We start from the raw sequence: 25,369 nt of genomic DNA, 5'->3' as shown, positions 1-25,369 counted from the left end.
GATGGATTCCTCATTTTGGAACAAGGGAATGCTTAGCAGTCAGTAAAGTAAGGATTGTGGAATTCTTCCCCGTTGATGTCATGATGACAGATTCAGATTCTGACAGTCTTTGTTATGGGAGTGAAACTAATGTGTTCAGGGCTTTGTTCCTCCTGCTAAGCAGTGTAACCCCCCCCCCCCCCTCTTAAACATATGGGTGGTGTCAACACACCCACTCAGCCAGGTTTCAGCACTAAAGTGGGCCAACATGGTAAACAATGCAGCCAGTCTCATCTCTACTCTTTATGGCACCCGCATGCTTCCCATCAAACAGTTTGGAACAGTTAGCATATTTGGTGATGTTTTTGTTGGTTCTGGTGTTCGGCAAGGGTTTTTTCATCTCTTCGTGCACAAATAATTTTTACTCGAGGCAAGCCAAAGTCCAAGTCCCTTCATCTGTGATTGGTCAACAGGCGGGATATTTCATAAATTATTTTGTACATTTACCCCATTTTCTTCCCAATTTCGTGATAGGCAATTGTTAGTTAGTCTCGTCCCATCGCTGCAACACCCCTATGGACTCGGGAGAGGCGAAGGTCGAGAGCCATGCGTCCTCCAAAACACGACCCTGCCAAGCCGCACTGCTTCTTGACACACTGCTCGCTTAACCCGGAAGCCAGCCACACCAATGTGTTAGAGGAAACACTGTCCAGCTGGCGACCAAAGTCAGCTTGCAGGCGCCCGGCCCGCCACAAGGAGTCGCTAGTGCGCGATGGGACAAGGAAATCCCAGCTGGCCAACCCCTCCCCTAACCCGGACGACTCTGGGCCAATTATGCGCCGCATCATGGGTCTCCTGGTCACGGCCAGCTGTAACACAGCACGGGATCGAACCCCGGATCTGTAGTGACGAAGTGCCTTAGACCGCTGCGCCACTCGGGAGGCAACAGAAGGGATATTTCAATGAGAAGACGACTCGTTTTCATGCAAATTTTTTCACCTGAGAAATACTGAACATAACATCTTAGATGCAAAATTGCGCAACTAAGATCTCCTCGGCAAAAGCGTCAACATTTCTGACAGATTTTTTGAGTTATCTTAGATTAATTGTGACTTTTTTGAGGAAATGTATACTGGCTACGGCGTCTCAGGATGGACAAACAGTACTATTGCCGCTTTTTTTCAAGCAAAAGTCTTAAGGGAGTATGCGAGCACACTCGTTTGGTTCGCCTAGCCGAGTTTGGCAATGCGCCAGCTGAACTGAAGCATGCTGACACCTTTAGGCCCCATTTTAGGTCTGTTTTCAGGCAGTTGGGGCGACAGCAGTATTATTCTCTCTTTCAATATGCTACTTTACAATTGTGTCCATCAGGAATAGAGGAGTCATGTGATTGAGCTGCATTGTACTGTATCATCATCTAACTGGAAGAGCTGAAAATATGGATATGCGAGTCCATAGACTACATTGTAACAGGTTAAACTGGCCTCTCTGCATGATGCAACCAGCTTCCAGGTGTGTTCTTGGAGCTGGTGGTATAGGGCGGACCGCATGCTCCATTCACGGCGAACATGGTGTAGGCTGTTTGTCACATTTCACCCCTAGTCAGTGACTGAGGTTCTTTCTGAATGTGACACTGTGTCCTTTGCAGCTTACCCGGGGTTCTGTCTCTGTCATCGTCATGCCTTGGAAGGCTCTGCTGTGTCTGTTGACATTATGACCGAAGTAGAGTAGAGACCCAAGGCAAACTTAGCCAATGTACTGTTGCAACTTGCAACAAAGCAAGCAGATGCAATTTACTTCCTTCAGCCCTGTGTTGTCAGTTAATGACCTTTGGAATAGAACTAAGAGCCAGAGTATGGCACTGCAGTCAGTGCACACGGACAGGGTACCATTCAATGGTCTGTTGACATGTTTACAGCTGAACATGCTGAACTGGATGTATTCTATACAGTGCTTTCAGAAAGTATTCATACCCTCATTCAGGTCCGAAAAGTTAATTTCTGGCAAAATATGTATAGTAAGTTTCATTCAAATCAAAAGGGGTGCGGTCAACTTCTTGTCACTCAATCTTTGGTATGTTCTCCCAGCAAGACAGCCTATATAGCCTCTGGTCAATGTGGACCTGTTTTACTGTGACTAGTGACTACTAGACTCTTGATACGCCTGCTGGCTGTTGCCCATGCTCCCTTCAATCAGGGCGAGTTGGTGGTTTCTGTTCCTAATGTGTGTGTCCTCGTCAAATCCTCCTGAAAACTGGGCTCTGTCACCTTTCATGTGTCCCTTCTCTTAATATAACGCTGTCTGTCTGAGGTCGGGTGTCTACAGTCTCGCCTTTTGTTGCCAGGGTAGCTTGGCAACCAACCTGATGATCCTCCATGGGATTTAACAGCCTGCTACCTGGCTCTGGTCCAGCTCTACCGTACAGCTCTCTGGAGAAACAGCTGTCAGAATCCCCCCCACACACACAGTCTATGTAGCTTGTCCAAGCAAGACACTAACTAAATGGGGCTAAGAAAAGACTGCATGACATTGTAACCGGTGTGAAAAGTCTAGCTAGTTAGCAGTGCGCGCTAGTAATTTTTCAATCAGTGACGTCACTCGCTCTGAGACCTTGAAGTAGTTGTTTACCTTGCTCTGCAAGGGCAGCGTCTTTTGTGGCGCAATATGTAGTGATGGTTCGTGGGAAGCAGTTTGATGTGTTCAGAGGGTCCCTAGTTCTAGCCCAGGTTGGGTCAAGGAAAGTGACGGAAGTGACACAGTTACACCATGGCATTCAGGCTATTCCACTTCAGCAAGTTGTATTTCTTCAGGTAGTAGTGCATAGGCCCACACAGAAACACACCAGTTGGACCTAATCCCTCTTGACCAGAAGTATGTTTGTCTAGAGCAGATATCACATTTTATTTGTCACATGCGCCGACTACAACAGGTGTGGACTTTACTGTGAAATGCTTAGTTTAAAAGTACGAAAAATTACACAAAATAAAAATAACGAGGCTATATACAGTGCTGTGGAAAAGTATTTGCCCCCTTCCTGATTTCTTATTTTTTTGCACATTTGTCACACTTAAATGTTTCAGATCATCAAACAAATTTAAATATTACACAAAGATAACCCAAGTAAACACAACATGCAGTTGTGATGATTTTATTTATTAACCTCTGTAGGGTATGTGGGACGGTAGCGTCTCACCTCGTCAACAGCCAGTGAAACTGCAGGGCGCCAATTTCAAAACAACAGAAATCCCATAATTAAAATTCCCCAAACATACAAGTATTTTACACCATTTTAAAGATACACTTGTTGTAAATCCAGCCACAGTGTCCGATTTCAAAAAGGCTTTACGACGGAAGCACACCAAACGATTCACAGAGCCAAGTGACAGAAAAACACTGGCATTTTTCCAGCCAAAGAGAGGATTCACAAAAAGCAGAAATAGAGATAAAATGAATCACTAACCTTTGATGATCTTCATCAGATGACACTCATAGCACTTCATGTTACACAATACATGTATGTTTTTTGTTCGGTTAAGTTTATATTTATATTCAAAAATCAGAGTTTACATTGGCGCGTTATGTTCAGAAGTTCCAAAACATCCGGTGACTTTGCAGAGAGCCAATCAATTTACAGAAATACTCATAATAAACATTGCTAAAAGATACAACTGTTATGCATGGAATTTTAGATCCACTTCTCCTTAATGCAACCGCTGTGTCAGATTTCAAAAAAACTTTACGGAAAAAGCACACCATGCAATAATCTGAGTACAGCGCTCAGAGACCAACACAACCCAAAGAGATATCCGCCATGTTGTGTAGTCAGATGTCAGAATAGCATTATAAATATTCACTTACCTTTAATGATCTTCATCAGAATGCACTCCCAGGAATCAATAAATGTTTGTTTTGTTCGATGAAGTCCATAATTTGTCCAAATACATCCTTTTTGTTAGCGCGTTTAGCCCAGTAATCAAAATTCATCAGGCGCGGTCACTAGGTGCAGACGAAAAGTCAAAAAGTTCCGTTACAGTCCGTAGAAACATGTCAAACGACATATAGAATCAATCTTTAGGATGTTTATGACGTAAATCTTCAATAATGTTCCAACCGGAGAATTCCTTTGTCTTCAGAAATGCAATGGAACGCAAGCTAACTCTCTCACGTGAACTCGCCTGGTCAGCTCGTGGCTTTCTGGCAGACCTCTGACTCATTCCCCTCTCATTCACCCCCACTTCACAGTAGAAGCCTCAAACAAGGTTCTAAAGACTGTTGACATCTAGTGGAAGCCTTAGGAAGTGCAATATAACCCAATTTTCACTGTATCTTGGATAAGCAACGAGTTGAAAAACTACAAACCTCAGATTTCCCACTTCCTGGTTGGATTCTTTCTCAGGTGTTTGCCTGCCATATGAATTATGTTATACTCACATACATCATTCAAACAGTTTTAGGAACTTCAGAGTTTTCTATCCAAATCTACTAATAATATGCATATCCTAGCATCTGGGCCTGAGTAGCAGGCAGTTTACTCTGGGCATGCTTTTCATCCGGACGTGAAAATACTGCCCCCTACCCAAGAGAGGTTAAGGGAAAAAAGCTATCCGAATCTTCATGGCCCTATGTGAAAAAGTAATTGCCACCCTCAGCAGCAACAACTGCAATCAAGCGTTTGCGATAACTGGCAAGAGTCTTTCACATCGCTGGGAGGAATTCTGGCCTACTCTTCTTTGCAGAATTGTTTTAATTCAGCCACGTTGGAGGATTTTCGAGCATGAACCGCCTTTTAAGGTCACGCCACAGCATCTCAATCGGATTCAAGTCCGGACTTTGACTAGACCACTCCAAAACCTTCATTTTGTTTTTATTAAGACATTGAGGTGGACTTGCTGGTGTGTTTTGGATCATTGTCCTGTGGCAGAACCCACGTGCGCTTCAGCTTGAGGTCACAACCTGATGGCCGGACATTCTCCTTCAGGATTTTTTGTTCGAGAGCAGAATTCATAGTTCCATCAATCACAGCAAGTCGTCCAGGTCCTAAAGCAGCCCCAGACCATCACACCACCATCACCATATTTGACTGTTGGTATGATGTTCTTTTTCTAAAATGCTGTGTTACTTTTATGCCAGATGTAACGAGACACACACCTTCCAAAAAGTTCAACTTTTGTCTCGTCAGTCCACAGAATATTTCCCCAAAAGTCTTGGGGATCATCAAGATGTGAGACGAGCCTTTAGGTGGTTCTTGGTCAGCAGTGGTTTTCGCCATGGATGTCATTTTTGCCCAGTCTCTTTCTTATGGTTGAGTTATGAACACTGATCTTAACTGAGGCAAGTGAGGCCTGCAGTTCTTTAGATGTTGTTGTGGGTTCTTTTGTGACCTTTTGGATGAGTCGTCGCTGCGCTCTTGGGGTAATTTTGGTAGGCCGGCCACTCCTGGGAAGGTTCACCACTGTTCCAAATTTTCTCCATTTGTGGATAAAGGCTCTCACCATGGTTTGCTTGAGTCCCAAAGCTTTAGAAATGGCTTTGTAACCCTTTCCAGACTGACAGATGTCAATTACTTTGTTTCTCATCTGTTCCTGAATTTCTTTGGATCGCGGCATGATGTCTTGCTTTTTAAGATCTTTTGGCCTACTTCACTTTGTCACATTTAAGTGATTTCTTGATTCAACAGGTCTGGCAGTAATCACGCCTGGGTGTGGCTAGTGAAATTGAACTCAGCTTTCCAAAAATTGTGATTAACCACAGTAAATTCATGATTTAACAAGGGGGGGCAATTACATTGTCACATAGGGCCATGAAGTTTCGTATAGCTTTTTTCCGTTAATAAATAAAATGATCACTTAAACTGCATTTTGTGTTTACTTTGGTTATCTTTGTGTAATAAAAAAAAATGTTTGATCTGAAACAACATTTAAGTGTGACAAATGTGCAAAAAAATAAGAAACCAGGAAGGGGGCAAATACTTTTTCACAGCACTGTACAAGGAGCACCGGTACCGAGTCCGGGTACGGGGTAAATTGTACATGTAGTTAGGGGTAAATGTGACCTGGCAATCAGGATATATAAGCAGCGTATGTAGTTTGTGAAAGTGTGTATGTGTGGCATCAATATGCGTTTGTGTGTGGTGTGTGTGTGTGTGTATGTGTGGGTAGAGTCCAATGAGTATTCATAGACCAGTGCAAAAAAGAAAAGGGGGTCAATGCAAATAGTCCAGGTTTTCACTTGATTAACTGTTCAGCAGTCTTATGGCTTGAGGGTAGAAGCTGTTCAGGAGCATTTTGATCCCAGACTTGGCACTCTGGTACCCTTTGCCGTGCGGTAGCAGAGACAACAGTATGATTTGGGTGGCTGTAGTCTTTGACAATGTTGAGGGCCTTCCTCTGACGCCACCTGGTATTTATTTAACCATTATTTAACTAGGCAAGTCAGATAAGAACTAATTGTTATTTTACAATGACGGCCTACCCCGGCTAAACCCTCCCCTAACCTGGATGAAGATGTGTCAATTGTGCGCCGCCCTATGGGACTCCCAATCACGGCCAGTTGTGATACAGCCCGGGATCAAACCAGGGTCTGTAGTGACTCCTCTAGCACTGAGATGCACTGCCTTAGACCACTGCGCCACTCGGGAGCCTGGACGTCAAAGTAGAGGTCCTTGATGGCAGGGACCCCAGCCCCAGTGATGTACTAGGTCGTACGCACTACCCTCTGTAGCACCTCGCGGACGGATGCCAGGCAGTTGCCATATCAAGAGACATTGCAGCCAGTTAAGATGCTGTCAATGGTGCGGCTGTATAGTTTTTTTTAAGGAGCTGAGGGAACATACCAAATCTTTTCAGCCTACCGAAAGTGAAGAGGCATTGCGCCATCTTCACAACTGTGTTGGTGTGTATGGACCATGATAGGTCCTTAGTGATGGTGACACCGAGGAACTTGAAGCTCGCGACACGCTCCACTACAGCCCCATTCACTATAGCCCCCTCGGCCCTCCTTTTCCTGTAGTCCACGATCAGCTCCTTTGTCTTGATGATTTTGAGGGAGAGGTTGTTGTTTGAGGGAGAGGTCTCCTTCCTCCCTATAGGCTGTCTCATTGTCGTCGGTGATCAGGCCTACCACCGTCGTGTCGTCGGTAAACTTAATGATGGTGTTGGAGTCGCGCGCGGCCACGCAGTCGTACGTGAACAGGAAGTACAGGTGGGGACTAAGCACGCACCCCTGAGGCGCCTCCGTGTTGATGGTCAGCATGGCAGATGTGCTGTTGCCTACCCTCACCACCTGGGTGCGGCCCGTCAGGAAGTCCAGGATCCGGTTGCGGAGGGAGCGTAGAGCAAGACATGATGATGGTGAACTGACGTGCATAACTTCCTACGGTCTTATGACGCGGTCATCTGACCACGTGTTCCACGTTTAACTTGCCTCCTCTCAGCCAGTGGGATGTAGGCTGTTTTACATCACTGACACTTACTACCTATGGGTCTCGCGTGCCATTGATATGAAAGAGTCAACTCATATCTTTGCAATGATAGTCAGCCAAAGGGTTTCCTTATTCTCTTACTGAGTCGTTTATTTAGCCTACGCTGTGCTTGTGCTGAAGTAGAATCATTGCACGGGTAGAACCCACCAGAGACCATTCAGAAGACTTAGTCATAGAGCTCAGGGCTCTAAATAATGAATACCGGAACATGTCGTCGTCCCGAACAGAATGAGCAGGGAATGTTGTCAGGGACCAGGGTTAGGCCCTCACCAAGGCATGGTGGAGGGAGCAGTAAGCTTGCTGGTGATTATGGAGCAGGCTAAGCTCATGCTGCCTGTGTCGTGTGTATTTAGACCAGCAGCTGGGAGGGAGGACAGGGAAAGGGTGACTGATTTCATCATGGTTCCTGATCTGTACTAAACAAAAATGCATAATTATGGATATGAATGTCATTCTGTTCATGGTGACCTAAATCCTAAAGGTACACGTGTATAAATATGCAATATCCTTCTTTGCATATTTGTGTATTATTCTACACACTGGCTATTATTTTTTTATGACCTCTGCCCCCAAACAAGACTAATTTTGGTTGGACCAGACCAAATCTGAACCAATCATAGATGTCTATGTTTCACAAGTTTGGACATCAAAGTAGAGCTCAGAGTAGAGTGTAAAAACAAAAGGGGTAAATTCAGTGACAAATTTGTTTTAATCCCTTAATAAATCCTAAACAAAATTGATATCAGTAAAAAATAACTAATTGATAGGTTAACTTGTTACTTCTGTGAACTTTCATTTTCCTCCACGAGGGAGAGAAATTAGACTGTGGGTTTTTGTTAACTTTGGGCTAGGCGTGCCGTTAGCGACCCACCTCGACAACATCCAGTGAAGTTGCAGAAAGCCAAATTCAAATTACAAAGATAGTAATAATAAACATTCATGAAAATACAGGTTATACTTCAGTTAAAAGATTCACTTCTTGTTAATCCAGCCGCTTTGTCAGATTTCAAAAAGGCTTTACGGCGAAAGCATAGCATGCGATTATTTGAGGACAGCGCCCCGCTTACTAAAGCATACAAACATTTTCCAACCAAGCAGAGGCGTCAGAAATAGCGCTAAAATAAATCGCTTACCTTTGAAGATCTTCCTCTGTTGGCAATCCAAAGGGTTCCAGCTACACAATAAATTGTTGTTTTGTTTGATAAAGTCCCTCTTTATATCCCAAAAACTCTTTTGTTGGCGTGTTTTGTTCAGTAATCCACTGGCTCAAAGGCGGTCAAAACATGCAGACGAATACATCCTAATAGTACAGGTAAAGTTCGTCGAACTATGTCAAACGGTGTTTTATAATTAATCCTCAGGTTGTCAATTATCTAAATAATTGATAATATTTCAAACGGGAAATAGCGTATTCAATAGAAAGGAAAAAGAACGAAGAGCACACAGTCACGCGCGCAAACCAGTACTGCATGATTCCGTAGACCACTTACCAAAGGCCTTATTCTTTGTTGTTTTTCAAAAAACAAGCCTGAAACCATGTCTGAAGACTGTTGACATCTAGTGGAAGCCATAGGAACTGCAATCGGGGCACTAAACCCCTATATAGTCAATAGGCTTTCAATGGAAAACCACTCACATATAAAAAATACCATTTCCTGGATGGATTTTCCTCGGGTTTTCGCCTGCCATATCAGTTCTGTTATACTCAAACATTATTTTAACAGTTTTAGAAACTTCCGAGTGTTCTCTATCCAATTATATGCATATCCTAGCTTCTGGGCCTGAGTAACAGGCAGTTTACTTTGGGCACGTTTGTCATCAAAACTTCAAAATACTGCCCCCTAGCCCAAAGAAGTTAACGGAATTTCAAAGCACAGGGCAATGTTTTTTGAACTTACAGAAAACAAAATATGAGTGTTGATATTAGTTGGCAGGCGTCTTCAATATTGTGTGTTGATGTATTTCTAATAACTTTTAAGACTTTTTGGGTATCTGTTTGACCAGAAATCAAAGCCTTTGTTTATTTCAAATTTTTATGATTTAAATTTTTTTTTAAATGTATATATACCTTAATTTCTGAAGAATATACACCCAATTTGACATGCACCTATGAACCTCACATGTTGGTGCTCATGGATCATTTTATGTGGAAATTACCTTAGATAATGACCAACCACACATGCTTTCTGTTACAGGACGAATACACCAAGCCATGGTCACGTCGTTGAATGAAGACAATGAGAGCGTCACCGTGGAGTGGATAGAAAATGGAGACACAAAAGGAAAAGAGGTAAAGAAGCCTAGCTAGGGCCTCGCACCACAGCTGGCGTCCACTCAGCTCTTAGGCATTGAGCTCTATGAATAATGCATCTGAAGACATTGTAGAGCTTTGGAGATCAGTCTTCCTGCATGTTCTACAGTTCCGCCAGACATCACTCTCTGCCCTGAATATACATGAGTTCAGAGATCCTTACAGCAGTCATATTTCCTGAGCGTTGCTGTTGAATACAGATGTTTCTTGTCTTACTGCTCTGCTCCTCTGAGCTACACAGAGGCGCCTCCCTGCCCTCTATACACTGTAACATAGGCACATTCTTCACTTTCTAGCTCAGCTAACCAAACCATCAGTCCTCCTAACTTGCTATTGTGAAAAATGTAATTAAACAATGCCTGTAATGCTTTCAGTTTGACTTTTGCTTTCAAAAGCAGCTCAAACATAGAGCATGTAAGAATGAATTTCATAGCTGTTGGTTATTTCCGTGCATTACAGAGAAATAATGCATACTCTAGATTGCCCTTTCAGCCAATCAGAAACGAATATTCAGCAGTGCCGTGGTATGATGTGTAAAGTATATTGTGTTAATTCTCCTGTTGAATATTGACACTGAAGAGTATGGCTCGAAGGACAATTTAAAAGGGTGAAACCAGCTGGTGGTGGACTCCGCAGGAAGTTCCGGTGACATAGGTACAATTTCCTGTTAGAAGGTGTGGTAATGACCGTTAGGAGACAGGTGTACATTGAAAGTCGACACTTTCATTGCAACAACACAGACAGACACACACACACACCAGAAGGGTAAAGAGAACAGAATAGTGGAAATGTTGATAAGTATGAGTTATCTACAATCACAGTAACACACTCTTCTCTCTGTCCAGATTGACTTGGAGAGTATATTTGCACTAAACCCAGACGTGGCCCCAGAAGAGGAGACTGCCCCCAGCCCAGAGACCCCGCCTCCACCAACGCCAACCTCTGTGAAGGTCAACAAGATCCCTAAGGTGAGCCCTGTTTTGTTTGTTTTTTGTTGTCTTCACCGCAGGGTGAAGTCTGCTTGTGCAGTGAGTGTCCTCAGTGGCAGAAGAACCACTGAACAGAACAATGGACGCTCCAGTAATAAGAAGTCATCTGATTCTCAGTATTTGTCCATTTTAATAACCCTTATTTTGCAGTCATGAGAGTTAGAAAAGTTCAACTCTTCAGGCTTGTGTTCTAGCAAGCTCGGTGAAATCTCTCTTGTAAGCCATGATTACTGTTTAATCCTCATGTACTTCAATTATTTTTGTCAATGTGTTTATCTTACCTCCATCTTTTTTCTTTCTTTCAGAACCGACGAACAATAGCACCCACTAAGAATGACACTCCGTCCAGGGATAACAGAGGTGTTCTGAGTGACCATTGACAGTTTTTCTTTTATTTGTCTTGGGTGCCATGTTTGATGTGTATAATATAACTCTAACCTCTGACCTCTGTGTTGTTGTGCTGGGTTCCACAGTGGTGTCGACCAGAGCCAGACCAGCTCAGCCCCAGCAGCTAGAGCCTGCCCCCCCTCCCCCCGTCCAGCAGGCAGCCCAGCCCACACAGCCCCAGACAGCCCAACAGTTAGCCAACGGTAGGAACTACCTACATCAATTTATGGAGGATTTACATTTTGAGTTATTTAGTCTTTGCAAAAACGGAATGTTCTGTCATTTTCACCCTCTTAAACAAGCACTGGGATTTTTTTTTGTTATTTCATGTGTCGTGTGTATGTTATAGAATTTTACCAAAAGACTTGATGTTCCTGAATTTCTAAGTTTTGTCGATCATATGTGTATCACAGAAGCTTCAATGCATCAGCTAACAAGAAAGGAGTTTGGACAGCTTTGTATGTATCAACTCTCCCAACCCCAATGGTTTATGTTGTCGTGGAACCCTTCCGCTTGCCTCTGGAGAACCTGTAGTTTGTGATTATTACTCACCTTAAAGGTTTCCGCTATATTCAAAGCAGTAATAGGAAAGTATAAATGTAATTCAGCCAGCAGACAGGCTTTCTGGATTTACAGCAGAAGAACACTGATTATAGCGCTGCTATGTTCCCCTTTAGAATTCCACTGAGTCTCTCTCGCACGCACGCACACACACACACACACACACACACACACACACACGGGCTTGTGGTAATGGGTGGAATGGTATCACATACATGGTTTGTTGCCATTCCATTTGCTTTGTTCCAGCCATTATTATGAGCCGTCCTCCCCTCAGCAGCCTCCACTGATACATACAGTGCTTTCAGAAAGTATTTATTTCACATTTTGTTACAGCCTGAATTAAAAATGTATTAAATATTTTCTTCTCACCCACAGTACTTTATAATGGCAAGGAGAAAACATGTTTTTAGAAAGGTTTGCAAATGTATTGAAAACTAAATACAGATATCTAATTTATTCACACTCCTCAGTCAATACATGTTAGAATCACTATATCAAGGCCACTCGGGAACATTCAATGTCGTCTTGGTAAGCAACTCCAGTGTATATTTGGCCTAGTGTTTTAGGTTACTGTCCTGCTGAAAGCTGGGTTTGTCTCCAGTGTCTGTTGGCAGGCAGTCTGAACACCAGGTTTTTCTCTAGGCTTATGCCTGTGCTTAGCTCTATTCCCTTTTTATCCTAAAAAAGCCCTAGTCCTTGCCAGTCACATCAGTGATGTGTTGGATTTTCACCAAACGTAATGCGTTGTATTCAGGACATAAAGCTACATTCTTTGCCACCTTTTCTTTTTTGCATTTTTGGAATATTTTTAAAATTCTGTATATACTTCCTTTTCACTTGATTTTGTTTAGTATTGTTGAGTAACTACAATGTTGTTAATCCATCCTCAGGAGAGAACTATCACAGCCGTTAAACTGTAGTTGTCTTAAAGTCACCATTGGCCTCATCTACCAATAGGTGCCCCTTTGCGAGGCATCGGAAACCTCCCTGGTCTTTGGTTGAATCCATGTTTGAAATTCACTGCTCGACCGAGGGACCTTACAGATAATTTTGTGTGGGGTACAACGATGCGGTAGTCCTTCAAAAATCATTTCGAACACTATTATTGCACACAGTGTGTCCATGCAACTTATGTGACTTGTTAAGCACATTTTTACTCCTGAACTTATTTAGGCTTGCCATAACAAAAGGGTTGAATACTTAATGACTTAAGACATTTCAGCTTTTCATTTTGATTTTGATTTTAAACACGGCCATTATGGGGTATTGTGTGTAGGCCATTGACACATTTCAATTAAACTATTTAAAATGAATTCTGTAACACAGCAAAATGTGGGAAAAGTCAAGGGGTGTGAGTACTCTCTGAAGGCATTGTATGTACATGACCAGTCAAAAGTTTGGACACCTACTCATTCAAAATTTCTCTATTTTTTACTATTTTCTACATTGTAGAATAAAAGTTAAGACATCAAAACTATGAAATAACACATATGGAATCATGTAGTAACCAAAAAAAGTGTTAAACAAATCAAGAAGTATTTTATATTTGAGATTCTTCAAAGTAGCCACGCTTTGCCTTGACAGCTTTGCACACACTTGGCATTCTAGTTTTGATGTCTTCACTATTATTCTACAATGTAGAAAATAGTAAAAAAATAAAGACAAACCCTTGAAAGAGTAGGTGTGTCCAAACGTTTGACTGGTACTGTACGTACAGTGCATTGGGAAAGTATTCAGCCCCTTGTCTTTTTCCACATTTTATGTTACAGCCGTATTCTAAAATGGATTAAATACATGTTTTTCCTTATCAATCTACTCACAATACCCCATAATGACAAATCAAAAACAGGTTGTTAGAATTTTTGAAAATGTATTACAAATAATTCAGAGCCTTTGCTATGAGACTCAAAATTGAGCTCAGGTACATCCTGTTTCCATTGATAATCCTTGAGATGTTTCTACAACTTGGAGTACACCTGTGGTAAATTCAATTGAATGGACATGATTTGGAAAGGCAAACACCTGTCTATATAAGATCCCTCCGTTGACAGTCCATGTCAGAGCAAAAACCAAGCCATGAGGTCGAAGGAATTGTCTGTAGAGTCCCGAGACAGGATTGTGTCGAGGTACAGATCTGGGGAAGGGTATGAAAAAATGGAAGATCCCCATTTTAATGGTCTCCAAGAACACAGTGGCCTCCATCATTCTTAAATGGAAGAAATTTGGAACCACCAAAACTCTTCTTAGAGCTGGCCGCCCGGCCAAACTGAGCAATCAGGGGAGAAGGGCCTTGGTCAGGGACGTGACCAAGAACCTGATGGTCACTCTGAAGGAGCTCCAGAGTTCCTCTGTGGAGATGGGATAATCTTCCAGAAGGACAACCATCTCTGCAGCACTCCACCAATCAGGTCTTTAGGGTAGTGTGGCCAGACGGAAGCTACTCCTCAGTAAAAGGCACATGAGTTTGCTGTTTTGAGTTTGCCAAAAGGCATTTAAAGACTCAGTTCATGAGAAAAGATTCTCTGGTCTGATGGAACCAAGATTGAACTCTTTGGCCTGAATGCCAAGCGTCACGTCTGGAGGAAACATGGCACCAACACTAAGGTGAAGCATGGTGGTGGCAGCAATATGCTGTGGTGGTGTTTTTCAGCGGCAGGGACTGGGAGACTAGTCAGGCTCGAGGGAAAGATGAACAGAGATCCTTGATGAAGACCTGCTTCAGAGCGCTCGGGACCTCCGACTGGCGCAAAGGTTCACCTTCCAACAGGACATTGACCCCCAGCACACAGCCAAGACAACGCAGGAGTGGCTACGGGACAAGTCTCTGAGTGGCCCAGCCAGAGCCAGGACTTGAACCCGATCCACCAGACCCTCTTGAGAGACCTGAAAATAGCTGTGTAGCAACGCTCCCCATCCAACTTGACAGCGCTTGAGGAGATCTGCAGAGAAGAATGGGAGAAACTCTACAAATGCAGGTGTGCCAAGCTTGTAGCGTCATACCCAAGAAGACTCGAGGCTGTAATCACTGCCAAAGGTGCTTCAACAAAGTACTATATAAAGGTTCTGAATACTTATGTAAATGTGATTTTTAATTTTGTTTTGTTTTAATACACTTGCAAAAAATAAACAGTATTTACTTTGTCATTATGGGGTATCGATACAATCCTTTCTTGGAGCTCTACGGACAATTCATTCGACCTCATTGCTTGGTTTTTGCTCTGACATGCACTGTCAACAGGTGGGACCTTTTTATATGGACAGGTGTGTGCCTTTCCAAATCATGTCCAATCAATTGAAGTTACCACAGGTGTACTCCAAGTTGTAGAAACATCTCAAGGATGATCAATGGAAACAGGATGTACCTGAGCTCAATTTCATGTCTCATAGCAAAGAGTCTGAATACTTTTGCAAATAATTCTAAAACCCTGTTCTTGCTTCGTCATTATGGGCTATTGTGTGTAGATTGATGAGGGGGGGGGAAACGATGTCATCCATTTTAGAATAAGGCTGTAACAAAATGTGGGAAAAGTCAAGGGGTCTGAATACCTTCCGAATACACTGCACATGAACACACACACAGTAGCCTTTGACACTGCAGTTTTCGCCTCAGTAGGACCTAGCAGAAACAATTGTATTTTTAATTTCCTTCCACTCCCCCTTTGTGTGGTAATCTGCCACCACCAGTGGAATCAGAGACAAAGACAATCTCGTAGCGCTCTCTCAATCCTGTTCCCGCCGGCCTGCCTAGCCTGTCTCTGACCTGGCCCTGCTCCCCCAGATTACTGCAGATTATTAATCTTTGCTCTCTGCTTTGAATGACAAGCCTGCAGGCGTTCGGATGGGCTGTATGCTGGAGGAATGGTTGCAGTGGTGCTCAGCCGGATATCTTTGGGTCTGGTGGAATCAGAAGGGATTACTGACCCTAAATTTAAACTGTCCTCTTTTCTTAATCTGATGTGGGTGTTCAAGTGATGAATCTGGTTTCTAAATTGTATAATCATATTGGGTGTTTCTGTGTGTTTAAGAGTCAAACTAATGTGGGGGGGGGGTTAAAGAACTTTTGAGGAACCTGGAATGAAAGTCCCCTATATACTCATGTCTCTGCTTTCCCTAGTCAAGAAGCAGCGTTTGACTATTGTTGTGTCAGTGGTTGGTCAATCAAGAAGAGCTCTGTACTAGTGTAATAGTATAGTAATGTGAAGGGTTAGCAGGGAGCTGCAGGATCCGTCATAAAGCCCTTTAGACATGCAGAGTTTGTGAGAGCTGGAGGCGGTGTGTAGAGCTGCTGTCCCCCTGGGTGCTAGCTAGGCCCAGTCCCACAGCCAGACACCACTCTGTCTGAACAGCCCTAGAGTTAAGGGAAACGCCAGAAGATGGCGAGAGGAAGAGATCCCTTTCAGATAGGCTGAGGGTGTGTATGTTCTGTGAAAGGCAACATTTGTGACGGCCTTTCCTGTTCCTTTTTGCCTGTGTCTTCTGTTCCTCTGTGGCAGCGAGGAGGAAGTCCAACTGTGTGAAGGAAGTGGAGAAACTGCAGGAGAAGAGGGAGAGACGACGGATACAGCAACAGGAGCTGAGAGAGAAGAAAGCACAGGTACAGGGGGAATCCTCCGGCTATCCTCGGACCCCCTCCCTCCATATCTTCCTCGAATACCTTTTTTATTTTATAAAATGAGAGAATTGGCTCACTTATTTAACCTCTCTATAGCCATGTTAGTCGTTGAAAACATTGTCTTTGGTGGTTACTTGAAAAATGAATGAACGCGTACATTGAACAGTATCTTAACTCTTCCCGTGTCAGGAGGTGGACACCACCGTCCCGAACTATGAGATCCTGTATATGATCAGAGACTTCCGTGCCAGTCTGGACTACCGGCCGCTGTCCACCGCGGACCTGGTGGGTACAGACGACACTCTGCTCTCTCTCTGTCCAAATAGAGGATAACCCACAACGGCCTGATCAATTTGCGTTTTTATTTTTGTCAGATTGAAGAGCACAGAATATGTGTTTGTGTGAGGAAACGTCCACTCAACAAGAAAGGTAAGGAGGACTACCTTCACATCAAACAGAGCCTTCAGTCATAGATGAGGAAGGGATCATGAGTTTCCCTACAATGAGCCTTTGGATGGTCCGAATCTGTCATATTCAGGTATTTCCTTATGGCCCGCGCTCAGGGAAACGATCTTCTTTTGTATCCTTTCGTTAACATGGCCGTGTGTGTTCCAGAGCTGACTATAAGGGACCTGGATGTGATCACCATCCCCAGTAAGGATGTGGTGATGGTCCATGAGCCCAAGCAGAAGGTGGACCTGACACGCTACCTGGAGAACCAGACCTTCCGCTTCGACTACGCCTTTGATGACAGCACCACTAATGAAATGGTTTACAGGTCAGACAGAGAGCGGGCGGTTGTTGCAGTAAAACAACTGTTTTGTTTGACTTGTGCTAATGTATGTTTTTACTGGAATTCAGTCCAGTAGGAATGCTTGCTTTGGATTATTGTGTGTGTGTGTATAGAAAGTATTTTGATGGCGTGTGTTTGTTAGGGTGTTTTAGATGGAATGTGTTCAAGTGTGTGTTTTGCTAGACAGTGTGTTTTCACACATACACTGATGAGTGGATGTGTGTGTGTGTGTGTGTTTCCCTTACAGGTTTACTGCCAGGCCCCTGGTGGAGACTATCTTTGAGAGGGGCATGGCCACGTGCTTCGCCTATGGACAGACTGGTAGTGGCAAAACACATGTGAGCCAGACACACACACACACACCAGCCTCCTCATCTCGGCTGCTGATTCGTGCCAGTTATTTCAGCACTCAATTAACAATAACATACATCAGCGACATCCAAGTTCAGTGTGTACAAGCGTTGTTGCATTTCCATTTCTTAAAGGCCTAGACATTTTTTATTCGTCTTTCAACCCACAAGCAGAACTGTGAATATTGAGGTCTTTGTTTTTCAGACTATGGGTGGAGATTTTTCTGGAAAGAACCAGGATTGTTCGAAAGGAATTTACGCATTAGCAGGCAAGTGATTCTTAGTGGACTATTATGAGGTTTAGTGGTGTACTGCTCAGATCCTATTAAAATGGTAAAACTCTTTATATTTCCCCTTTGTCCTCATTCAGCTCGGGATGTGTTTGTCATGTTGAAGAAACCCTGCTACAGGAAGTTAGATCTTCAGGTGTACGCAACTTTCTTTGAAATCTACAGTGGAAAGGCAAGTGATTTAATGACTTGTTTATTGAGCATCAACTTGTGGTTGTAGGTGTTTCACCCGGACTGTAATGAGAAGGTATGTGTATTGATCCAGTGGGTGGTTATGTCGACAGAGTGACAGACTAGTTTTGTGTTAAATTGACCGTGTGTGGTTGTGTTGTGGTCTTAGGCGTTTGACCTGACTGTGGCTGTATTGTGGTTGTGTAGTTATTTGATCTGATGGTTGTATTAAACGTGTGGAGTTGCAGGTGTTGGAGGATGGTTGTCATCTGTTCACCTGTGTGTGTGTGTGGGGGGTTGTGTAGGTCTTACGGGTGTTTGACCTGTTGAACCATAAAGCCAAGCTGAGTGTATTGGAAGATGTTAAGTCTGTGATTGTGTTGTGGTCCGGTCCTATAGGTGTTTGACCTGCTGAACGGTAAGGCTAAGCTCCGGGTGTTGGAAGATGGGAAGCAGCAGGTGCAGGTGGTGGGGCTGCATGAGAGAGAAGTCAAATGCACAGAGGACGTTCTCAAACTCATAGAAGTGGGCAACGGCTGCAGGTATTTGTGGCAACATCCCAGAGTTGCCCTAAACATTGATCTTTAAAGTGTTATTGTGCATTACATTTAAACTTTCTCTGTCTCTCTCGGTCTCTCTCTCGGTCTCTCTCTCTGTCTCTCTCCATTTCTGTCTCCCATATTCTCAGAACGTCAGGTCAGACCTCGGCCAACGCCCACTCGTCCCGTAGCCATGCAGTGTTCCAGATCATTCTAAGAAGGAAGGGGAAGATGCACGGCAAGTTCTCCTTGATTGACCTGGCGGGGAATGAGAGGGGCGCCGACACGTCCAGCGCTGACCGGCAGACACGCCTGGAGGGAGCTGAGATCAACAAGAGCCTGCTGGCACTAAAGGTCAGAAGGGAGAGGTCAGCGGGAGCTGCAGAGGAATCTGCCAGAGAGAGCCCAAATTGACCAGTTTATTAGGTACACCCATCTAGTAACGGCTTTGCCCCCCCTTTCCAGAACAGCCTGAATTCTCCAGGGCATGGAAATGTTGCTCAATTCGTATCAAGGGACCTAACGTGTGCCAGGAAAACATTCCCCATACCTTTACATGACTCAACAGGAACCGGGATTTGTCGGACCAGGCAATGTTTTTCCACTCCTCAATTGTCCAGTGTTTGATCTTATTTTTAGCTGATAGGAGTGGGACCTGGTTTTGTCGTCTGCTGCAATTGGCCATCCGTGACAAGGACTGACGAGTTGTGTGTTCAGAGATATCGTTCTGCACACCACTGTTGTAATGCGCTGTTATTTGCCTGTTTGTGGCCCGCTTGTTGGATTGCACGATTCTTCTTGGATGGTTTTTGTTTGTTGCACCATTCTGGGTAAACCCTAGACACTGTTGTGTGTGAAAAGCCCAGGAGGCCGGCTGTTTTTGACTTACTGGAACCGGTGCGCCTAGCACCGACGATTGTACCACGCTCAAAGTCGTTTAGATCACTGGTTTTTCCCATTTCTAACATTCAATCGAACAGTAACTGAATGCCTCGGTGTCTGTCCGCTTTATATAGCAAGCCACGGCCACTTGATTCACTGTCTGTAGGAGCGAACCATTTTCGTGAATGGGGTGTACCTGATAAACTGTCCACATGTCGCACAGCTGAGAGTGGAGTGTGGAGATGAATGGGTTCAGTCAGTCGTCCTGATGAGCTCTTCCCCGCTAGTTGGCAACAACAGCAGCATAACGCTGGTTATAACTTGTAAAAGGAAGTGTGTTTTATTTCTACGTGCGAGGGAGAAATAACTTGTTAGTATTGGTCACCATTTGGATTTGGTCACCATCTCCGTTTTGTTCCATCCCACTTGATTTTAGTTTGAGTAGGATAGCAGCCAATGCACGAGAAATAACTTGTAATATTGGTAGTACCATCTGGATGTCACTGCGATTACAGCTCCATCGTGTGCTGTCTGACATGTTTATTTGATTCAGCTGAAAAGAACTAGCAGTCCTAGTTAGAAATAACTTGTTATAGAAATTGTCAACTGCATTTTTCCTGTCCCCCTCTCTCAGTATGTGTATATCAGTCAGTCAGCCAGTCAGGCCTTGCAGTAGACCGACTGTAGCTCATCATGTCTCTCTTTAACCCTAACAGGAGTGCATCAGGGCGCTGGGGCGGAACAAACCTCACACTCCGTTCAGGGCCAGCAAGCTCACCCAGGTCCTCCGAGACTCCTTCATAGGGGAGAACTCCCGCACATGCATGGTGAGTTCATCATTCATGATTTGGTAATTGGTAAGTTGACTCTCCTCACTGGCATTGGGCTCAGTCATCTCTGATTTTATGAATAATTTCTATTAAAATAAACTATTTTTAAGATTCCTGGGCTTATGACTACACTGACCACGTAGAGGTCAGTATACTGGGTGTATATTCTCCTCACTTTGAAAGTAAACACACTTTCTGCAAAAGACAGGCCACCTTACTAGGTGTTTGTACTGTCCTTCCCTTACCGCCGTTGAGTTTCTCCTCACCTCTTGTCCCTTCCAGATAGCAACGATCTCTCCTGGTATGACGTCCTGTGAGAACACCCTCAACACGCTACGCTACGCTAACAGGTGGGCACACATGTTACAGCTGGCCATGGGAATCTGTCTCGTACACCTGTGCTTTCCAGCTGCGATCCGCAGAGAACTCTAGTCTGGGGGAAAAGGAATATAGGAACCTCTTCTTTGACCACTCTCCCTTTAGGTTTCTATGGTAACTGATCACACCCACAAGGCGTAGTAATGACCTTGAGGTCTTCACTGTGCTCTTATACACAGCGTTGTTGTGCTTAGCTATGGGCAGATAATGCTTCTGAGCCTCAATAGGCAGAATTGGGTATATCTGCCTGCAGCAGTTTGATCAGATGTAGGCTACATATGGGAAAGACTGAAGGAGTGCCACTGTGGCAGGCAGGTGATGGTGAAAGGAAAATTACTCTTTGTCTGTAGCTCTGTCCTGACTCTCTTCTCTCATCTTTCCTCCTCCCCTCTTCCTGCTCTGGGCCTGGTGCTGTGCAGAGTAAAGGAGTTTGGGATCAGTCCCTCAGACATCCCCTTCTCCCAGGGCGGTGGAAGTCGCTCGGAGCTCTCGGAGCTCTCTCCCACCTATGAGTATGATGACTTTGCTACCTCTCCCAGCAGGTCAAGCACTTTCCCATTGCGTGCGCACACACACACTGCACACGTACATTTTCTGTTGCTCACATGCATTTCCTGTATGCATATATTAGTTGGAAAATACACATTAAACACACTACTTTGTTCCATCGTTCTCACCAGTCTCTGTGGAGGACTTGTTCACACGTCTTCTTTTCCTTCCCCTTTTATTTCATCTCCATGACACGTTCTTTCATCATTTTCTTCATCCTTGGCATGCGCTTCTCCTTTCATCTTTTGCTGTGCTGAGGTTGTGTTAACTGTGAACGCTGCTGTTCTTCTCATACGATAACAGGCGCGTGTCTGTCTGTGTGTGTGTGTGTGCATTTGATCAAATCATTTCTTGGTGTTTTCACTTGGTTGAATATAATCTGTTATGATAAATGACACCATAAACAGTCAGCCCTATTAGTTAACCCTCTAAGGTCGATGTCCATGCCCCCGCGGAAATGTAATTAGCATAATCCAAATATCCCCGTTAAAAATCTGTTTTAAGCTAGAGATATGTTTTTTGGCAGTGGATGCGTCTCAAACCACCGCATCTGCCAATGTAAGACTTCCGCATCTGTGGTGGAAGGTGACAGAGCTAGAACGGTGTTTGTCAGACCGCGCGACATCCCGAAAATCGGTCTTCTCACAAAATTGTCCGTAGCGTCTGAACGGTTTGGCCTACAAACTATTACGTTTTGCTCTTCAACTCCCACAAGCATCTTGGGACTCATCTGAAGTTGTTTTGCTCTAGGATGCCCACAGGCCTCACAAGACTCGTCTGAAGGTCCACCGGTATCAGTTGAAAAAATGTATGGAAGTACTGTATATATGGAGACTGTTTAGTGACACAAATAAGGGGTTAAATACATAAAAAATGACATGTTTCCAGATCTTTTGTCTCAGATAGAGGATAGACACTTCAAAACAAACTTCCTTTAGATTTGTTTGGGGGGGGGGACTATCTGTTCCATGTAGGGAATATGTTATTCAATGTGTTTCTATGGGCTAATAGCAGTAAAGCCAAATACAACTTTTCATCAAATAATTGTTTTATATATATATTTTTTTAAATATTTCATGGGGTCTTAAAATTCAAAACCAAATATCAAAATGATCCTTGGTATTTATTAGGATCCCCATTAGCTGCTGCAAAAGCATCAGCTACTCTTCCTGGGGTCCACATGAAACATGACAATACATAGTACAGAACATTATTAGTGAAGAACTGAAATGTCACACACAGCCTTCATATCAGTACATACACACAATATCTAGGTCTAATACATAGTACAGTGCAAATTACAATACAAGATATATTAAAGGTTCTGTGTCTCTTCACAGTCCCCTTTGTGCAGTAAGGTATTATTATTATTTTTAAATGGTTTTATTGCTAGCTTGAGTTACCTGCTGTGGCAGAGTTCCATGTCGTCATGGCTCTATTTAATACTGTGTGTTTCCCAGCCTCTGTTCTGGACCTGGGGACTGTGAAGAGACCTCTGGTTGCATGTCTTGTGTTGTACCGATGAGTGTCTGAACTATGTGCCAACTGCTTGAACAGACAGTTCGGTACCTTCATCAGATCAATCCGTTGCACAAAGACCAATAGTGATGCAGTCAATCTCTCCTCTTTGAGCCAGGAGAGACTGACATACATGTTACTGACACTTTCCCTCAACATACATCTAAGTGCGATACATGCTGCTTTGTTCTGGACCAACTGCAATTCACCTATGTCCTTCTTTGCCGCACAAGTCCACACAGCTGGGCAGTAGTCCGGGTGCGACAAAACTAGGGCCTGTAAGGACCTGTCTGGTCAACTGAGATGTCAAGAAGGCAGAGGAATGACCTATCACGGACAGACCTTTTCCCATTTTAGCAACCATTGAGTCTGTTTTGACCATGACAGCTTTCTATCTAGGGTTACACCCAGTTTAGTCTCCTCAACTTGCACAATAGCCACATTATTCAATATTAGATCTAAACGAGGTTTAGCATTGAGCAAGTGATTTGTCCCAAAAAGGCTTTTAGGTTTTGAGATATTTAGCACCAGCCTATTGCTAGTTACCCATTCTAAAACTGATTGGAGCTCTATGTTAAGTGTCTGTTATTTATTTTACTGTTGCAGCCGGCGTGTATACAGTTGAAGTCGGAAGTTTAAATACGCTTAAGTTGGAGTCAATAACTTGTTTTTCAATCACTCCACAAATCTCTTGTTAACAAACTATAGTTTTGGCAAGTCGGTTAGGACATCCACTTTGTGCATGATACAAATATTTTGTCCAACAATTGTTTACAGACTATTTCACTTATAATTCACTGTATCACAATTCCAGTGGGTCAGAAGTTTACATGCACTAAGTTGACTGTGCCTTTAAACAGCTTGGAAAATTCCAGAAAATGATGTCATGGCTTTAGAAGCTTCTGATAGGCTAATTGACATCATTTGTACCTGTGGATGTATTTCAAGGCCTACCTTCAAACTCAGTGCCTCTTTGCTTGACATCATGGGAAAATCAAGTCCTCAGAAAAAAAAATTATAGACCTCCACAAGTCTGGTTCATCCTTGGGAGCAATTTCCAAACGCCTGAAGGTACCATGTTCATCTGTACAAACAATAGTACGCAAGTATAAACACCATGGGACCACGCAGCCGTCATACCGCTCAGGAAGGAGACGCGTTCTGTCTCCTAGAGATGAACGTACTTTGGTGTGAAAAGTGCAAATCAATCCCAGAACAACAGCAAAGGACCTTGTGAAGATGGTGGAGGAAACGGGTACAAAAGTATCTATATCCAGAGTAAAATGAGTCCTATATCGACATAACCTGAAAGGCCGCTCAGGAATGAAGAAGCCACTGCTCCAAACCCGCCATAAAAAAGCCAGACTACGGTTTGCAACTGCACATGGGGACAAAGACTTTTTGTCCTTTTTAAACACTGATGAAACAAAAATAGAATTGTTTGGCCATAATGACCATTGTTATGTTTGGAGGAAAAAGTGGGAGGCTTGCAAGCCAAACAACACCATCCCAACCATGAAGCACGGGGGTGGCAGCAGCATGTTGTGAGGGTGCTTTGCTGCAGGTGGGACTGGTGCACTTCACAAAAATGGATGGCATCATGGGAAAGGAAAATTGTGGATATATTGAAACAACATCTCAAGACATCAGTCAGGAAGTTAAATCTTGGTCGCAAATGGGTCTTCCAAATGGACAATGACACCAAGCATACTTCCAAAGTTGTGGCAAAATGGCTTAAGGACAACAGTCAAGGTATTGGAGTGGCCATCACAAATCAAAATCAAATGTATTTATATAGCCCTTCTTACATCAGCTGATAAATCAAGGTGCTGTACAGAAACCCAGCCTAAAACCCCAACAGCAAGCAATGCAGGTGTAGAAGCACGGTGGCTAGGAAAAACTCCTTAGAAAGGCCAAAACCTAGGAAGAAATGTAGAGAGGAAACAGGCTATGAGGGGTGGCCAGTCCTCTTCTGGCTGTGCCAGGTGGAGATTATAACAGAACATGGCCAAAATGTTCATAAATGACCAGCATGGCCAAATTATAGTAATCACATGAACAGGTCAGGGTTCCATAGCCGCAGGCAGAACAGTTTAAACTGGAGCAGCAGCATGGCCAGGTGAACTGGGGACAACAAGGAATCATCATGCCAGGTAGTCCTGAGGCATGGTCCTATGGCTCATGTCCTCCGAGAGGGAGAGAGAGAGCATACTTAAATTCACACAGGACACCGGATAAGACAGGAGAAATACTCCAGATATAACAGACTGACACTTGCCCCCCCGACACACAAACTACTGCAGCATAAATACTGGAGGCTGAGACAGGAGGGGTCAGGAGACACTGTGGCCCCATCCGATGATACCTCCGGACAGGGCCAAACAGGCAGGATATAACCCCACCCACTTTGCCAAAGCACAGCCCCCACACCACTAGAGGGATATCTTCAACCACCAACTTACCATCCTGAGACAAGGCCGACAAAGATCTCCGCCGCGGCACAACCCAAGGGGGGCGCCAACCCAGACAGGAAGACCACTTCAGCGACTCAACCCACTCAACTGATGCACCCCTCTTAGGGACAGCATGGAAGAGCACCAGTAAGCCAGTGACTCAGCCCGTGTAATAGGGTTAGAGGCAGAGAATCCCAGTGGAGAGAGGGGAACCGGCCAGGCAGAGACAGCAAGGGCGGTTTGTTGCTCCAGAGCCTTTCCGTTCACCTTCACACTCCTGGGCCAGACTACACT

General features: G+C 44.0%; 1 protein-coding gene across 6 annotated transcripts in view; it reads left to right on the top strand.

Annotated features, from left to right (window-relative positions):
• The window catches only part of LOC129853693 (kinesin-like protein KIF2A), a 35,644-nt gene that overhangs the window by 3,375 nt on the left and 6,900 nt on the right, over window positions 1-25,369 (top strand). The window contains exons 2-18 of one of the 6 annotated variants that reach the window (XM_055920018.1): window positions 9,655-9,749; window positions 10,616-10,738; window positions 11,065-11,119; window positions 11,233-11,349; window positions 11,560-11,604; window positions 16,204-16,304; window positions 16,512-16,607; window positions 16,697-16,751; window positions 16,938-17,100; window positions 17,363-17,453; window positions 17,671-17,734; window positions 17,836-17,927; window positions 18,326-18,468; window positions 18,615-18,819; window positions 20,064-20,174; window positions 20,460-20,527; window positions 20,975-21,067. In XM_055920018.1, coding sequence (XP_055775993.1) covers window positions 9,655-9,749; window positions 10,616-10,738; window positions 11,065-11,119; window positions 11,233-11,349; window positions 11,560-11,604; window positions 16,204-16,304; window positions 16,512-16,607; window positions 16,697-16,751; window positions 16,938-17,100; window positions 17,363-17,453; window positions 17,671-17,734; window positions 17,836-17,927; window positions 18,326-18,468; window positions 18,615-18,819; window positions 20,064-20,174; window positions 20,460-20,527; window positions 20,975-21,067 — 1,717 coding nt within the window. Of the gene's footprint in view, window positions 1-9,654; window positions 9,750-10,615; window positions 10,739-11,064; window positions 11,120-11,232; window positions 11,350-11,559; window positions 11,605-16,203; window positions 16,305-16,511; window positions 16,608-16,696; window positions 16,752-16,937; window positions 17,101-17,362; window positions 17,454-17,670; window positions 17,735-17,835; window positions 17,928-18,325; window positions 18,469-18,614; window positions 18,820-20,063; window positions 20,175-20,459; window positions 20,528-20,974; window positions 21,098-25,369 lie in introns of all 6 variants that reach the window. The other 5 variants (XM_055920017.1, XM_055920021.1, XM_055920020.1 and 2 more) reach the window with 5 other exon arrangements.

This window comes from Salvelinus fontinalis, chromosome 4, assembly GCF_029448725.1.
Source record: "Salvelinus fontinalis isolate EN_2023a chromosome 4, ASM2944872v1, whole genome shotgun sequence".
In the NCBI taxonomy this organism is placed as follows: Eukaryota; Metazoa; Chordata; class Actinopteri; order Salmoniformes; family Salmonidae; genus Salvelinus; species Salvelinus fontinalis.
This window is presented reverse-complemented; position numbering and strand designations above follow the sequence as displayed.